The 18,932-nt window shown below is 37.7% G+C and overlaps 1 protein-coding gene across 2 annotated transcripts in view; it reads left to right on the forward strand.

Moving 5' to 3' along the window:
* igsf21a (immunoglobin superfamily, member 21a) overlaps positions 1 to 18,932 on the forward strand; it is a 187,871-nt gene that overhangs the window by 55,610 nt on the left and 113,329 nt on the right. For both annotated transcript variants that reach the window (XM_044347688.1, XM_044347689.1), the window contains exon 2: positions 12,627 to 12,739. In XM_044347688.1, the coding sequence (XP_044203623.1) occupies positions 12,627 to 12,739 (113 nt within the window). The remainder of the gene's footprint in view (positions 1 to 12,626; positions 12,740 to 18,932) is intronic.

Here is an 18,932-nt window from a genome sequence, read left to right on the forward strand (position 1 = left end):
TTTTAATACAGGTCTGCTCACCACCCCACCCTACCCTTCAATGAATAATTCTGGTGCTGAGCTGAGTAGTTACTTCATGTGGATTTTAGTACAAAAAATGGGATGCAATTCCACATAGTACAAAAGCATGGCATGGCTGTGTGGGGAAAAAAAATAAATAAAATGAAAGTGGGTGGGGGTGGAGATGTTTGTTTTGTTTTTTTCTTTATCAGCAGTCATGTGGCCTCCTCCTCTTCAGCCTTCTACACAAAACAAAGCTTGTAATTGGGTTTGGGTGTGTCCCCGTTCTCCTTTGTTTGACGGTAAAGGTTGAATTGTAAAAGGAAAAAAAAACGACGGTTTGCTTACCTTGCCTACATAGAGGTGAATCGTATCAATGAATAGAGGACTCGCTGTCTCCTTTGCAGCTTTTTTTTTTCTGCAATGTTGGTCAGACGAAGGCATGGTTCTATTGAAGTGATGAAGCACATCTTGAGAGACAGAGGGGGTTTAAAAGCTGCTGAAACAAAGCATGCAGGCAGTAGGTTGGCGATGCAGGCAGAGGGCTGGCAGTCCTTTAATCCTCACCACAGTGCTGATAAATCGGCATGTGAGTTTCATTTTTATCCCCCTTACCAGTTTGCTTGGCTCTTGAGTGATGAACAAACCCCCACTCGCCTTTGAGGCCTTTTGATGTAATATCCAACCATGGATTACGCCCTTTGCACTGGGCCAGATTGGTGCTGAGGCACTGGGCTAACAGGTGGATGGTCTCAGAGTCTGGTTAGCTTTCAGGCAGACAAACAGTGTAGTCAGATCAGTGGGCAGGGGACAGCAGTCTAGCCAGAGAGCTTCATTGATACTGCTAGGTAATATTCCACCGGCAATTGTACTACAATGAATGAAAAACCTTTATAACTTGAACAATATAGCTGAGAACAAGAAATGCAAGAAACCAAGACAAACAAAGCAATTTTCGATAATCACTTTGATTACTCTCACTGTCCCATTAACACCCTCCTTGCTATGAATCTTATAAAACTATTATGTGTTTTATGTGCCATGCTTTGCTTTCAGTCATGAGTGCAGTATCTGGTGAATGTCTGTAGCCTCCACTGTACTTCTCTTAGATCTTGTCATTTATTCCCAATGCAGCTTTTTATGCAAATCACACCTTGTACATTACAAATTATCACGCAAAGAAGGATGAGATTAGGGTGAGATTCTATTGAGAAGACCCTATCACAAATGTGTTTTGTCTGTGGGTTTTTGTCTCTCCCTTTCCCTTCCACGCTTTCCTACTTTAATTTACAATTAAAAAGTAAAAAAAAACGATCCCCTCGCCTCTAATCTGTATGATGATTGTGTAAGCATAGATTGAAGATTATGCATTAATTTTTCCCATTGTATCATGCACAACATGGCTCCTCTGGCCTTAAATGAAGTAAGCTAGGTAACAGATTCTCTTTTTTCTGTCTTATGTACCACTGACTCATTTTGACAAGGAAGAATATACTTTGCCGTAAGCAAAAAGATGAAGATAGAACAGCAGGGAGACTCCTTTTGAAGGCCACTGGAGTTAATAGAAATATAAAATACAATACCAGAAATCAGCTGAGCCACCAGCACAAACTTGCCGGTTGTGTTTGTCAGCAAATCGTACATACACTCAGTCGTCAATATCTTAATTGAGATCACTTTGTCAATAGTTTTCCTTTTCTTTTTCTTTTTTCTTTTTTGGAATATCAAGGCACACTGGATCTGGTGATAATGATGTGTTCTGTTTTTAAATGAAATTTTAAATGAACACAACATCAACCCATTTTTTTTCAAGTTTATTTTATATGCACAGCACCAGTCCAAAAGTTTGGACACACCTTCCCATTCCCTTGAATCAGAAAGTGTGTCCAAACATTTGACTGGTACTGTAAGTGTTTAGTATTAATACCAATAAACCAGAACACACATACACATTCACACAAAGAGTGAGTGTAGCGTTGTTACAGCTCCATGTGGCCTATTGAGGATCTTTTACAATAAATTTGAAAATGTATTATTGAACAAATATTTAAATTATCCCTTATTTATCCATCTGTGTATCTAGCCTTCTATTATCATGTGTTTGTTTGTGTTTGACTGTGTATGTGTGTGTGTGTGTGTGTGTGTGTGTGTGTGTGCATCACTAAAAATTGGACTGTGACTCTCGCTCTGCTCTAAATGTGTTTACTTCATGTATAACACCCACACTCATTGTACCAGAGGCTTTTACGGAAATTGGAATGAAGAATAGTGAATAGAATCATAAAATGCTATTTGAAAAATTACTTTTTTGAAGGTCTGAGGCAGGATTTGAGAACACATTTTCTATTTCTACTGCTGGTGTCTGCTTAATTTTTCAGACAAAATAAACACTTCTAAGCAGAACAGACACTTTGACCACTTTCCACTTTTGTTCATGTCTGCAGCTGATTTGCTTTCTGCAGATGCTGAATAGAACATAAGAACCTGGTAACTTCATACTCAAGCGTTGCTTTCTATAATCTGAAGAACAGTCATACAAAAACCTGTCATCATCTGCTCACCCCAAGTTTGTTCCAAGAAAGTTCATACACACATCAAACACACAGCAAGGTAGTTCCAGCAGTTTGCAGTTCCAGCAAACTTAAGAAGCAATAAGTTTCATTCATGCAGCAAAATCCAAATATTTCATTGCCAAACAATTGCACCGTCAGCTAAAAAAAAACGTACATTTACCTCATTACCTCCCACATTTGCCTCACTGACTGTCCCTTATTTATGAAAGCTTAGACAGATCCACACATCGGTGTGTCATCCTGCAGCACTGTGCCAGAAGAAGGCTCCGCTTGCTCACTGTACTGTGAGCACCATCCCCAGCCTGCTCTGTTAAAGGTGCATGACATGAAACTGTTCAAACAGGTGTTGTTCACCTCAACTGTTTAGGGGCTTACTCTTTTCGGTGAAAAGAACATCAGCTCCTAGAGTTTACTGACAGTGGGACAGGTAGAAATGATACTACAATCTTTCTCCATGAATACACCATTTACATTTCCAAAAAGTGTTACTCTAAGGCCATAAAATGTCCCAAAAGTTATCATGTCATTTTAACTACTAGACCTACTACTGCTGCCATTACACTGAATAATATCCTCACATACTTGTAGATGCATAACTTCTGTACAGCTGTTTTCAAAAAGCAGAGATATGCAGCCCTCCCTGAGCAGAAATTGGATTATTTCTCAGTAAATGATTGAGATTGGCAGCCACAGAACAATGGTAAAAAATAATTTCCATCTGCAAAAATGAAGCCAGAAGGTAGATGAATATATATTTAGCTAGCAAGAGTGATGCAGGTTTTGCAATATCCTCTCAAAAACAAAAATGCATTTTCTACTGACATGTCATAAGGTTAGCCCTGTTCTCATAAAATGTACCAGATATGTTATTATGATGAATCTCTTTAGCAAGGCAAAGGGATATTGGTGTTCAGCATTACTTTAATACCATTTACAACACCAGTGGCTTTGTGTGCACTGATCCAAAAGCCCTCACACAGTTGTGATAGCCCCTTAAAAAAATCCCAAAACTTGAAACAATTTCGGTCATTATAGCAATGCAGTGAATGCAATCAATTCATATCTTTTTTCTGTATCTTTGAGAAACAGGTTATTGTAAGTTTGAGTTTTAATAATGTTCAGTTTTATCAGCACTGTTTGTTCTTGATTTTAGCCGTCAGATCTCAGTGTTCAACATGTAAAGTCACTTTCTTGTTGGCTTTTATGTCAAATACTTTATTCTCCATTGTTTACAATTTTCCTTTTTCATCCACTGTACTAAAAAATCTCATACTTGTCAGCTTGTGAGTTTCACGTTTTGGTGCTTTTGCTGGCATCTCACAGCCACAAAGTGAAATTTTCACATATAGTATTGTCACAACATCAAAAAAGGCCTTTTGTAATTCTAGCTCAGTGATAAAATGCAGTACTCTGCAGACTGCAGAGCGCCCTTGCCAAGTGTTTAACACTGGTGCTGAGAGTAGAGCAGTGCAATGGTCTTTTTTAAATAACCTGTTTCTTTCTCTTTGTTATCCACTCTAGAAATATGAATAAACAAATGTGTGGTTATCTCTCCACACTGATTATATCAGGCTTTACAAATCTCCAGAGAACACACACAAGCTAATGGCACATTTATCCCCACACATGCAAGTTCCTGGATGGATAATCTACAGCAGACATGGCAATGTCATTTTTCCTGATGGTGTAGCCATGGAAGGTCTGGTACTCCGACTCCCCGGAGGCTACTTGCATGCTACAGCAGTGGTCATCTTTTTGTCTTTATCATGCGAGCCTCATGTTGCTGCTGTGAGACCAAAGCCTTATATCTTCCAAAAGTGCGTTTTTTTATGGGTTGAGAGAGGAAAAAACCTTGTTTCCTTGTCAGCATTTATTTATTTTCTGAAATTACATGACAGGTTTTTAACAGGATTCATGGTGCTGAGGGTCATGAAACTCACTCAGCAAGTAAATGAATAGCTTCACACCAAGTAAGGAAAAACAAGGAAATAAACACCAATCCTACATTTGCAGTTTTTTCTTGATAGCAGCGGTACACTAATACAGGGATAGAAAAGAAAGAGTGGGATATAGAGGGATCAGAGATTCACTGCTTTAGTTGGCCAGCTAACTGCAGCAATGACATACACACCACTGCATCTGACTAACTCCATGTGGGAAGGCTGGCTGCATTACCGCTCTGGCTCCAACTCTTCTCACCAATGACATGATAATTCCACATGCCTAAGGCCATTCAGAATGAGGACCCGCTGATAGGGTTCCTCGTGATTGCTATCCACTATAGCAGTATGGGCTTGTGGGAGGGCGGTGGATTACAACGGACGGGTGCTGACACTCTTGAAGCTGAAGCATGTCATTAAACAGTAAATCACTCTGATTGAAAAACGCATCAGCTCCCAGCTTTGTGTTTACAAAAGAAGGCCTTCTCCACAGGCACAGATTGTGTTCTTGGCCCGAATAAATCAGCAACCAGTCATTCAAATTCTCTTTCCATGTAACGCTTTCTGAGCCCAGTTTACATGTTCAGTTACAAATCGGTACCTGAGATGTGTTGACTTTGGTGAACCCTCCTCACAGCAGTGTTCATTCATCCACTGTCATTCCTGCTAGTTTGATGAAAGTGATGATAAAAAAACACTTTATTTTTTTTTTATCACCTTTTACATAATCAGAGCTGAATTCTAGCAATACAAATGTGAAGGTGTACCCATCAAATAACCAAATGTTGGATGAGAACAAGTAAAGAAGAAGACAGAACTATGTGGAGTGTAAAACAACAACAAAATAAACATTATAATAAAAACAAGAGATTTAGATCCATAATCTACATAAAAAGCTTTCAATCCATTTGTTAATGTTTGTACATTGCATGTATTTGTGCACATTTCCTACTGATAGAAAATGATAAAGCAAGTTAACTTGAAAGGAAACGTTAAATTGTTAACAGCCCTGTTTTGGTAGTTGGGGCTATCATTTTAAGTTACACCACCATGACATTTCTGAGGTCTGGGAATCAAGCAACACAGGTAGGTACAGCTTTACAACAGAGAGACCAATATGGCAACACAAGCTGTCAGACAAATCGCTTGTGTGGCTGCTATGAGCACTCCGCATGAAAAGCTGTGAATAGCAGAGCTGCCACATGCTCACATCTCAGCCGTGACGTAAAATTGTATCAAAATCAAGAGGAATGAAGGCCAAAATAACAGAAATAGGTTGGATAAGTGAATTTAGCTTTAAAATAAAGGTGTCATCCTTGTATCCTGTACAAAGAATAGAAACTAGACAGTACGTTTCGGATTTTATGTCATTTTATGAGCCCCAAAACAATTATTTCTCTGGTGGTTTAGTCTGGATAGCCTGCACAACAATCAGGCAGTTTCAAAAGGCAGCAAAGTGCCAAGATGCCCTCGCTGTGGTCCATTCAAAAATTGTATTATATTGTCTTATTACTGTTTATGATATAATCTAACCAGTGTTTAACCAAACCTATGTGGGACTATAAATTAAATATTTGATAACTTTTTTAGGGTCATAAAAAAGTCCTATTATCTTCATGTCCTAAGAAATAAAAGGAATGAGGCAATCAAGGTGTTTCTATATCTGTCTCTCCTTTTAAAAGCTTTAATAGCCTCTAAGTTACCCACTTAGTGAATATTTTTTATTGATAATAATGTGAATAAGATATATAATATGAGCCATTTACATAATCTATACACCTGTTTGCCTTAGGCTCTGGACTTTTTTCTGGACATTTTTCAGAGGGGACCCACATAACATTGACTAAATGCAAAAATTTCAAATGGAGAGAAATGGAAATGTAAAGCATTAATACATTGGCCATAGCTTTTTCAAAGAGCCTCCCCTGATCAATACATTACTCATTTGCCTTAACCTTCTACCTTCAAATCAGTCACCTGGCTGTAGAAGTGGAGTTATCAGCTGCATTTATTGATTACGTGTCCACATTGCTGGACTTTCACACTGGACTTTGGTACTGGGTATATTATATGTGTTAAATTACAGATGATGCGTGCAACTGTGCCAAAATTCTTGTTTTGCTGAAAGACATGAACACAAATATTGATGCAGTATGCCACATTGGAGCTATGGCATCCTGTCTTTATTTTAGTAAAAATGATTCAACATGAGCTACAACATTCATCCTCTGTCCTTGCAATCACTTTTTGCAACAAAAAGCAACATATTTTTCCACAAATTCTTTCCTGGAAGTGATAATGCTTAAATGTGTTTTAGACACTACAAATCAGCTCTGTTTGTTTACACTGCTTAGAGGCACAGATGAGGAAAAGAGCTGAGAAACTCAGCCATCCATTTTTCTCATACATTTAGTTGCACTGACATCTAAGCAAAGGTAGGCCATAGCCATAAATCACAGAGCACAATAACAGGCACATTTTGGGCCGGTCCATCATTGGCTGTGTTTTGTTTTCTCATTGCATCTTGGCAAATTGCTGTTATTAATGGGAGAAAGCATAGTTTGCAGCCCTCATTAGATGTTGTTCCAACAGTGCCTCTGATGGATTAAGACAAGCCGGAGGCCTTGTCTGCCTCTACAACCAGCTAATATGAGCCAATTAAATGCTGTGCACTCTCTGGCCACTCCACACTTGCTTATGTGCTCTTACAATGATATCCAAGTATTCAGCTTCGTTGCCAAATGGATTTTAGTTTCAAGTAAGTAGATTTTCTGCAGAACCGTATGCTTACCCTCACACTCCATGATAATAAATTATTTCCCTTTAAAGCAGTTGGTTTCTTCGAGGTTGCTGAACATTTTCCTTTGATCAGAAGTAAGTTTAAAATCTTCATCCACATCTTTTAGATCTCTCCCCTCAGTAATCGGAGCTATTTGTGACACAAGCACTGTTGGTTCTACCTGGGATGTGAGAGTCACAGCTGTATCTAGCAGGGTTACTTTTCAAGGTAGCGTCAGCCTAGCAGAACATCTGATTCATACAGAAAAAGCTTATGGGTAGATGGCTGTGAGCGCTATATAAATATACCCCGGGCTTCCTTCGAATGCAGGGCTTATAACACAGGAAGGATCGATATTGTGCAGCGCTAGCATGAAAACAGAATGTAATTCTCTCTGTCTGCTGAATTTAAGCTCAGCTAAACCGAAGGTGTTCACAGTGCCAGACATAACTTGTCAGAGCTTACTGGATATATCCAGCCTGACACTTAAGTCATATTACCTTAAAAGGCTCAAAATGTCATCTATGAAAACAATTTACGCTGAAGCATTGTGATTTTAACAAACTGTTATGCTGTTTTGTATTCTGTCTTTCATCCAGTTTTTCAAAGAACTAAAATCACCACTATAATTTATGGATTGCTCTTTTCATCAAAGGAAAATCACTCTCCCCCTGAGAATTAAAATAGTTTGCATAACACACTGAAGTAAAATAAAAGCTGTAAAATGATGTTTCCAGCCTCAGTCTGTACAACATGCAACATTATTAACTTAAAGCGGTTGGTTGGAGGTTTTGTTTGTTTTAACGTCATCGCTGGTGTTTCCAGAGCTTGCAGCATGAAGTTCAATAAAAGCAACAATTTTGTCTTTTTCTATAGTGATCAGCATTTGAAAATGTTTGAATCATATCAATGTGACAATTTGTGATGAACAGCAGAATAATTGTGCTGCAGGTTTTATGTGAAACAAAGGGAGGGAGGGAGAATAATGCTATATTGTTTGTGAAAGCCTGCAAAGTCGATTAAATGTTGATTTTTCAGTATTTTGAGTTGACAAGGTCTGATCGGAGACTTGTGTGTCCAATCAGAGCTGATACGGCTCCGGGGCAGCTGTCTAAACGATCACAAGTGTTGAATTATCTCTGATGGGTGACGACTTACATAAACACTTGCACTGTGTTGATTTTTTATGCTTGGAGTTGAATTAACACTGGCGTCTTTGCTGTGTGAATATTCCCCTTATTAGCCCATGTTTTAACAAGGGCATCAAGTATAACAAGAGATATTGCTTCGTTGGAACACTTTCAACAGAGAATTGGCAAATAAAATGTGTGTAATTTATGAAGTCATTTGGATGGCATTCGATGGTTATTGAATTGCGTGGGAATTATGCCCTCATGTCTTAGTATGTGCAGCCTGCAACTGCTCCAGTTTTCGTAGGGATTATTTGAAATGTGAACTTCCCTGGCATGAGTGCATAACCCATGTAATTTGCTCTTTTAAAAATTCCTCATCCCTCCCCACATGCTCTGGAGCATTTTTCTGTCATTGGCCATGTTACATTTTCCTCTGTGCCACATAGCCAATGAATTGTTCACAATTAATCCCTGCAACCACACAAGTAGACCACTAGATTTGTGTACAGTATTCTTTGTATTGTCTGAATAATGCACCCTAATTACAAGCTTTATTATTCTGTTTAATTGTTTTTAATTTACAAGTATACAGTGCATATCCTGCAGGAATAGGTTGAATTAGGAAGGAGTATTCTACAACCTATAACTAAAAATGTCCCTTAATAAAGATAACGCACATGTTTATCCCCTGATGTGTGAGTAAAACTATTCCACAGAGTCAATTGACTTTTTTTTTCTTGTAATATGCATTACAACCACCTCTCTGGAAAACTCACAGAGAGACATTTACAAGGCCAGACTGCTCCTCTTGTGGGTTCATAGTAAGTGGTTAGGATTTTCTCTAAGAGCATCAGCTCTGTGTTAATGACATGCAGTCTCCGGAAAGGTTTATCCATTCAATTTGACTCTAGAGAGAAGATCTCTTCAGCCTGCTGATTAAATTAAGATTCTTTAATAAGCATATCTAGGTGCACTGACACGAGAGACATGCTGATCTGTGTCTACCAATGCAGATACCCAAGACTATCCATTTAAAAAGGAAGTCACATGGAATTTCTGCAGTGTCACGTCTTTTTCTTTCAGTTACGTAGCAGATTTTGTTAGTGATCATTCACCTCTTTTCTACTTTGCTGTGCCATATAAATCCACAGCTGTATTGTGTAGTCATTTTCTAAAATGAGAAGTTCAGTGTGTGCACTTTTTCATGGTGGACACACAGTATACCTTTGAATTATTCACTAAAGTCTTATTCTCTTTGACACTGTCCTAAATAGTATGTAAAACTGGGTAATTCTGGAAATCCATACTATTTCGCTAGTGCAATATTTTAGGTTTAGAGTTAACCTTTTTGTGAAAGATCAACAACTATGTAGACATAAATTCTTACACCGAAGGTCTTGCAAGGAACAGTCTCCTATGTTTGAAAAGAGAAAAAAATGTGCACACTTCAGCATTATTGCAGTCAGGCAACTGAATTGTCCCTATAAGGGCCAAACAAGGTAAAAATGAGTATCAGTGAATGAATATGCTGAAGGTTCTCTTTTTATGAAAGTCAGTAGGAGATAATTGCACTTGCAATGTGGCTGTCTTAGACACATATAAATGCTTTTCTTATTCAACCTCTTAGGTATTTTGGTGACTCAGTGTGAACATTGCTGCATCTATGTGGGAGGAGAAGCTCACTAGGGGGTGTATCACTAACAATCAAGGGGAACGGAGCAATATGGAATATGCAATAAAGATTTGCATGGATTTATGCAAACACCATGCCAAAGGTTGATGACGCAGTCATGTTTTTCTATGATATTTTGTCAATGAAAAGATCCTTTTCAAGAGTCAACCCATTTTGTGGCCGCAGTAGAAAAATGACATTTTTCATTATGACTACCCATACAGTAGATGTGGGTGTAGTGGGTATGATTGTCACCTAACATAAGGCAAAGTATACATTGTGACACACATAGTAGAGACTGGCTGCCACCTCGTTGTTGAGTAGTAGTCATGTAGACAAAAATGTTCCTGTGCTCGACCAGCCAGGGCCTGGTTCATCTAGCCAAAATACTGTTTTTTTGTGTGAAGTGAAGTCCTTGATTTAATAACAGGAACCATCCTTTCCTCTCTCTCTCTGCATTTCCTCTCTCTATTTCACCCAACTCAAATAACAGAAATCTTAGAAAAAAAAAATACATTTGAAAAAACGCAAAGAGGGCTTTTAGATATTTAACCTTGTAACATTTTGTCCTTGAATTACAGAACAGAATTACAATACATTATTGCAAAGCAGTAGCATCTCTAGTTTCCCTTTCTTTCTTTGCAATGATCACCTGTAGAGTCAGTTGAGACACTAATAACCCCATAGTGGTTTATATTCTTTTATAAAGACAATCATTAGTCATGGGGTCCCATTTTCCCCTTTTTTATACCGTATTTCTACTGTGATATCAATCTTTTTTACAAAATACAATTCCCTTGAATGTATTGAAACTACTATTATATTTTGAAGACGGTTGCTTGTCTGTCAGTCTTTCAGTGGAAGTCAGCCCACACACCACTGCTGGCTCTGCTAGCCAGAAACTTCCCTTTCCCTAATGTAAAATAGATATATTTTGAGATAGATATATTTTTGGATACTACAATGAGACCTCCCTTAATTTTAGGTAATGTGTTACCACTTGAATGCATCCTTCATTCAGCCTTCATTTAATTGCCCTCCTCTGGTTTTTGGATGCATTTATTTTCTCCCATTTTCAAAGGGTAATTGCATTTGTATTTTTATTTGGGCGATATAATTTCAAACCTATGCTGATATGCTCTATCACCTTGTGCATGTATGTGTATGTGCGGAATAGATGAATTATACCTGCAGGTCTGTGTGAGGCATTGTGTAGAAGGTTTTTGCAAAGTGCTGATGATCAGGCATAATACAGCGAGGTCAGGAATCCATCTGGGACCCCACTCTTTGAGAAGTTGAACTTATTAATCAGTGTCTAATGTCAGAACTGAATAGTCTGCCCTTGCAATTGACAGTTCTTTCTGATTTTTCCTTTACTTAATTTTTTATCATATTTATTAGTGAGCGTATGTGTGCGGTTTGTTAATGTGTTTTTTTGCCGTTGTCTGTTCAAGCCTGTTATTACAAAAGACTTTGTTAAATCTTAATGAAAAAAATAAAGTATTTTCAATTATCTGACAATTGCAAAGCTCCAGGCTGTGTATTGCATTGTACTAATTAGACAGTAGATTTTCTGATTTCTAAATATAAGAAAAAACATGTTATTGCATACAGATCACGACTGAGCTGCCCTTTTCAAGCTATGGCAGCATTACCTTTGAAATATATTTAATCAGGAGCCCAAGATATTTTTCTACGTTACTCATTATATACTTTCTAGTTTCATCACTATGAATGGGAAATTATTCACAATTGTGAGAGTTGTGATGCCATCCAAATGCCTTTGCTAAGAAGAGGTTTATTGACTTAACATGTTTATTCAAAGCCAAACAACTTCAGATAAATATCTGAAGTTGTTGCAAAGCTTTTGCAGATTTTGTTTAGCAAGGCATGCAGGATAAATTCCATGTAAATCATTCAGAGTTAGGAGTATATATGCCCTATAATATGCATACATCCATCCAGATTTCACACATTTTTCTGTTTCAAGGAAGATGGACTTTGAATTTGTGAAAACAGGATAGAAAATACTACAAATTGTTCTGAAAGAACTTCTAACAGCTACAGCTATGGTGCATGTTGCATAGTCTTGGGGAAAGATTAGAGAAGTGGTTGTACTCTAACTCAAGTTTGTTTGTTTAATCTCCAAACCAGATGAATAAATTGTGCAAGGTCACTGAAAAAAAATGAATGTTCTTCCCTTCCTTAAGTAACTACCACTGAAGTGCTATTTACCAAGATACTTAACCCCCATGTGGGAAAGTGCTTGTTGTGTAATTGCATAAAGATGAATGATGGCATTATTCCAAAAGAGAATGTGGAGTCAGTCAATCTTAGGCTTTTTAAACATGATTAATATACTTTAAATACATTTAAATACATTAATGCTTATCGCTGTTGTCAAATATTTACTCCTCTAAAAAAAAAACATTCCAAAAAAGAAAAATCTTGTTCTAGCAAAGTGTTCTTTTATGATGTATTTTTTAATGACTGTAATGAAACTCATCTTTTTTCCTCCTTTATTTTCAGGATATTTGACAGTTACCATAGAGCCCCTGCCTCCTGTTGTTGTGGGAGAGACTGTTACTCTCAAGTGTAACTTCAAAACTGACGGACGGCTTCGAGAGATTGTTTGGTACAGGGTGAGTAAACCTGTCTATACTTTCAATCCCATTCAGTAGCCAATACACTCCAATAACATCCATTTAATTCATACCAAACCAATCAGAATCTGAGGGGGTCAATGCTTATAGTCATATCACAGGTTTATGACTGTTAGAAGAGAATAACCACGCACTGTCAATTTGCAGTTGGTAGGAAACAAGCTATTATTTTGGCCAGCTGTATGGGAGGCATCGCTGGCTGTTGCTTGGGAATTTGATTTCTCAATCCGCTGGTCATCACCATCATTTCTTAATAGTTCACAGCTGGTGATTCAACAGTTATAAAAATCCCACTTGGTTTACTACACTGCCTAAGTGATGCCAATAATCAAATTGCTGTAGAACAAAAAATAAATAAATAAAATTATCAGTGTATCTCCAATATCGAGTTTATATGGTCCATAAAACTGGCATGTTTTTAGGTATTGTATGAACATAAATATCAGTAAAGAAATCTGCAAAATATTGCAATGCACAGATGATACATTTGTTTCACCTCAACAGAGTCACTGATGAGCACTTGAAATGGAAAGCAGTAGCAGCTGCCACAATCACATACTTGTCTGACCATTATTTTTGCCAAAAACTCTCCAATAGTTCTTGAGAGCTATACAGATTTGCTTTGTAAATCGGCTGACTCTTCACCGAGTTGTTAGTGAGGCTGGAGAGTGGTGATTGGATTTGTATAATGTAGTACACCCAAATAGTGGAGGCTTAATTTATATCATTCATTCATTCATATACTATCAATCAGTGCTATGGGTCTTTCTTAAAATGCATTCTTGCTCTGTTTTGTCTTGTTCATGATGCAATTTATATAATCTAATGATAGATGGGTTTCCAAAACAAACGTGAACAAACACGAGGACAAATGCATTGAAAGGGGGACTTTGCTCATGAGAATAAACTAGAGTGTACAGTTGTTTAAAGCAGCACTCCCTTGACTTGATGCATGCAGTTCAGTTTACTCATCATGAGTAGTACTATTCAGCCTGAGAAAACAGTTGTATAATGTATTCTTTGTCTCTGAAAAGTCTAAAAAAATGACCCTGATGATGCCATCTGTCAAAATGTGCTCTTGAGTTGCATGGGAAACGTGGGAATGTTTTTGGAGCTTGACCCATGATTTTAAACCACTCGTTTTTTTCTTTTTAATAGTCTCCATAAGTCCCCTGACTTTATGGAAGTGCAATACTAAACTGCTGGAGCACCACCTAGGTTAGTGAGCCCCAGTGACAACTGAGTATTCATTTAAAAGGGATGGTGATGAAATTTTAAAAATCCTGCCTTCTCTACTATACAAAACTCCTGTAAAGCAGAGAGGGTATATGAGTACAGTTCTGTTACAGAATGAAAATATTTCAGCGGGCCATTATCAGCTGATTGCACCAGTTTACTCCCATCAAATGATAGGCCTCTGATAACAAAAAGTGAAAATAATAAGCTTCAAAGGAAGCAATTTATTGCTGCTGTACTGAACTGTATTAGATTACATATGTGTAAACTGTAAAGTGTAACTTAGCCTCTGTACACTTTCACACTCACTTAATTTTTTGAACTCTTCATCAACTTGGGTCACTGACCAATCAGCTGGCCCAGGTGATCTTAGTGGCCATTGGCCAACGTGTAATATTTACTGATCAATTCAGCATCCTGCTTAATAATTATCTAATCAGTATTTGATTGTTGTGAGTGTACAGTACAACACTATGGTGACATTCACCTTGCTTTCACCGTCCACTCTGGGCTGAAACAATCTTCATTAATGACTGAGCAGCGGTTTATTGCTTAGGCAGAACTTTAGTTTCTGCTTTTCACTTTTATTATTGTGAAATGAAACAGTGTCTCTGTACTCATCTTAGCAAATGCTAACCTTTCAAGGTAGGATGGAAAGAGATTTGTGGCACTTTACCCATTCACCTTAGTGTCATTGATCACTTTCATTGCTGGGACAATTTCATTTAATCAGGCAGGATTGGGGTGCATTGTTTAACTTGTATTCTGTCAGGTTTTTGCGGTGTCTATTGATAGCTGTAGTTTAAATAACCACTCTCAGAATAGTGCTTCCCATATTAAGTTTTCTCATGAGGAAAGCAAAGAGGTTGTAAGAGAAATCGGCCCCATCTCTCCGGTGGCCTCTGCTCAGCACAACCGTTGATAAATTATAAATCAATTACTCACACTTGGCTGCCAAAGTTTCTTTAATCTCTGTCTTTTATTTGACTAAATTGTGTTGACTTCTCATTTTACCTCCTGTTCAAATGGAACTGGGGTTCATACTCACCTGGGGAATCCTCATATCTAATCGAAGCTTGGCCAATCAGACAGAGGGCTGAATAAACTGAATATTTCAGCAAGTGTTCACTCGTGGTGCTAGATCTTGACGTATTCTGTTTGAGGATTTTTTAATGCATAACACATCCACACTTCAGTCAGAATTAGCACGTCTTAGGGTGTACTTAAGATAAACCTGATTACTTCAGAGAACCTTTCAAGCCACACAAATTCTCTACAACATTATATATAGAACAAGAGAGATAAAAGTAATGGATTTGATATAAGTGCCACAATGGTTTGTATTATATTAAAGCATTTTTTTTAATTTTTCTTTATCTCTGAGCCTTTCTTGTTAAGATTTTGACTTGACCTTTCCATATTATTTGAAATAAACTTCCAATACATTACTTTACCATTGAATTAATACTGAATGAATACTAAAAGGTATCCTGTTGACTTTTTGACCACTAGTAGGACTACGGAGCAGTGTTTTTATGAATGGGTTTATTTGTCTTATAAACGCCCACTTGGCACAGTAACACAGTAATCTGTCAGTAAAAGGCAGAGACGAAGAAGGCGGCTAGGAAGTAATCAGGGATGTACTGTAACCAATGCAGGTTTCAAAATGTTCAAAAGGTCTTTGTAAATATTGTATTAGGAAGGAAACACATTCACCAAATTTGTTAGACCTCAAAGATACGCATATTGGGTTTGGTGAGTGTCACTGAATGTTAACAGAAACTTTGCATGTTTATAAGAAGACTCCATAGGATATCTTTAAAAAACACCACAGAAGCAAATTTTAGATTGAGAAAGGTGTTTGACACCTATCCTCCATTTCTTATTCAGCATACAGTAGCCATCAGCTGCACCTTTTCCAATGACCACTTTGAAAATGTAGTGGCTGTGATGATTAAGTATTAATAAAGTAGCATAAATCTCTTTTAATACTTTGAACCCAAAGATTTTTCAGGTCTGGCCAGCGTCCATATCTACACAACCTGCAAGGTCTGCTTCCTGGAAGCACTGTGATGTAACTTCTGTGCAGTGTGGGAATATATCATTAAATGCATGCAGTGGATTATATATGAGTGTTTAAACATGAACATGAAATATCAAACAAATTTAACCAGAAAAAAGGTTAAATAAACATAAGACCCTTCTCTTTTTATGCCTCTTACCCATATCCACTGATAATAATCATAGAAATGTGATTAATTAAAATGGTTGATGGCAGAAAATAGGGTAAGGCAGCTGAAATTGAGACTAACAAATAAGATCCTGCAAGGTAATGGGCCAAGGTATTCTAAGTATTTTATGCTTGTTAGGGACTCACATGACTATTCAACTAGAGGCAGGGCCAGATATTGTGACATTGACAGACACTGACAGACATTATACCATGTAGATTTAAGACCTGTTCTGGGTAAAATACCTTTTTGTACATAGCAGCAGTAGAATGGAGTAGACTTCCAGTAGAGATAAAAATCAAGACAGTATTGCCATAGGTTTAAACATGCATGCGGGTAATGGTTATCTGACAAAAATAAAAGGATGACTTGAATGTATGTGGTGCATTTATGTGGGTATGTGTGCTCAGAGGATACTTTGTTGGGTGCGCCTAATGAGGTGGCTTCACTCAAAGATGGGAGTGGCCACTTTGTTGGATGTGCCAGGGGTGCTGGTGAGGTGTCTGCTGGGTCTATGTGTATATGTATAGGCTATATATATGGATGTAAATAGGTGGAAATGAAAGTAGTTATGTATACATATATAGATACATGTATAGATAGATAGATAGACATTTTATATATATATTTGTTTTGATGTGTCAAATAAATCCAAAAAAAAATCCCTTATAATACCTCTACTTTAGTTTACTGGTGACACAAGATTAGGGGACAGACAAAGACAGGGAGTGAATGGAAGAGAGTCAGAGCAGTCGTCAGTAATGGATGTGGTATAGCCCTGCTGCTAATGCTTCCAGAGCAAATAAATGAAAGCCTCTCAAGTGTGTATGATATTGCACTACAGGCCACATGAATGTTTTTAGTGAGTGCTGCATACTGGCAGGCCACGGATTAAGCACTATGGATATGTAATACCATCAAGCTGTCTGCTATACTTTAATAGCGTACCAAATAGTAATGATGGATCATTTGATAGGGTGGTGCTAATGTGCTGCCTGTTTAGGAGAAGGATGTCAGCGTGGCTGTGCTCAGAGACTGCTCCTCAAAGACATGCACACAAGCTCATCTGATGCTGTGCTCATTTTAATTTATGTCATCCTAATGAATATACAGATATGGGACCCATCCCAGTGGGCATCCAGGTGCGCCATGCTGACAGTGGTGGAGCAGGCGGTATCTGTTAGCTTGCCTGTTGAGTGCTGTTCTGCACTATGCTTAATTTTAATCACTGGATCAACCGTCTCTGCTCTCCTGTTCTCCCTCCTCCCTCACTCTGCCCATTACAGAATTCCTCCATCCTCCCTGACATAACTCTTCTGGGATCCTCTCTCACACCAACGCAAGTGTCTTCCCTAAGACACTTCCTTAATTTACCACTGGCCTGTCTGCTATCTGAGGTGGTTCTCTTCTCATCATTCAGCTATGTCCACCTCTGTCCATTTCATTAATATGATTCAAACTCACCAGTTTTAATAATCCTGCTCTCTGCTGAATTGAACACCTCTCTCTGACTCCATGTGCAGTATGAGAAAACCCTAGCTTTACAAGATAGCGAGAAACAATATCGACAATTAAAGAGAAACATATTAATTATGTCCCAGATATATTTTGGTTTTCTCTTGTTAAGAAATTATAAAATAATCAGCTCGGGTTATTGCAAGCAGGAGTTAGCCAGAAAATACTGAAATCCAGCCTCCACATTTTGACCTTTTTGTTAGATATGGTCATGTGATATTTTTTTCTGATGAAATGAATGAAGACTGAAGGTTAAAAGATAATGGTTTCCTTTTTTCAAAATTTCTCATTCAAATTCCCAGGCAAATATATTTTATTTTTCAGTTAAGAACAGTGTAGCTAATGCAGAATGGGTGAATATCATGTGTCAGTATGATGAGGTTCTCTTGAAATTATACATTTGTACATGACTAGGTGGATAACCTTGCTTTTAAAGAACAACCAATTTAAGGTAACAAATCACAGAAAGACTATAGAAGACTATAGGTGCATGTTAAGCATGTTTTTATATAGTCAGTTGATAATCACCAAATTGGTCATAAATGTTTTAAGTTGCAGCACAAATACAAAAACATAGTGGTTTCAAGTATAATTAACTTGTGAATTATCAGTAACATTAAGTCCCTGCTTTCTTTTGAATAGCAACTTGATTCACAAGGTATATAGTAGCTGAATATATATTTGATAATATGCTGTGCTAGAAAAAGAAATGATGGTTGTCTTGTCAATTAAAGTTTTTATACAAAATGTGTGAAGTGGGATTCCTTCCCCTCCAATGTGGGTGTGTTGGTATTTGTGTTGGAGCTGCAACAAATCAATAGTTTATTATGTCCAGAAAGGACACTAACCAAAGACAGTTGTAAATCTCAATCAGCTGACTACCACTGAAAGCTTGTCAACTCTTAATGAAGCCATCTGCCTCCACAGATTCTGTTCAGAGCATTGCAAGTTAGCTTCACAACCTGTGCTTTGTTACCACAAGGCAACTGTATATAGATATACATTGTAAATATGTGGTTGTACCACTGCTATCTCAAACTGAACTACATTTCTACTGTATCTCCAAGAATTAGAAGCCAAAATGTTGCAGCTGTAATGATGAATGACCACCAGGCAGGGTTACTCCATTTTTTTGGGTGGCATTTTATTTGGCCGAACCAGTAAAAGTAGCCTAAATGCATAACAGCTTA

This window comes from Thunnus albacares, chromosome 4, assembly GCF_914725855.1.
Source record: "Thunnus albacares chromosome 4, fThuAlb1.1, whole genome shotgun sequence".
NCBI lineage: Eukaryota > Metazoa > Chordata > Actinopteri > Scombriformes > Scombridae > Thunnus > Thunnus albacares.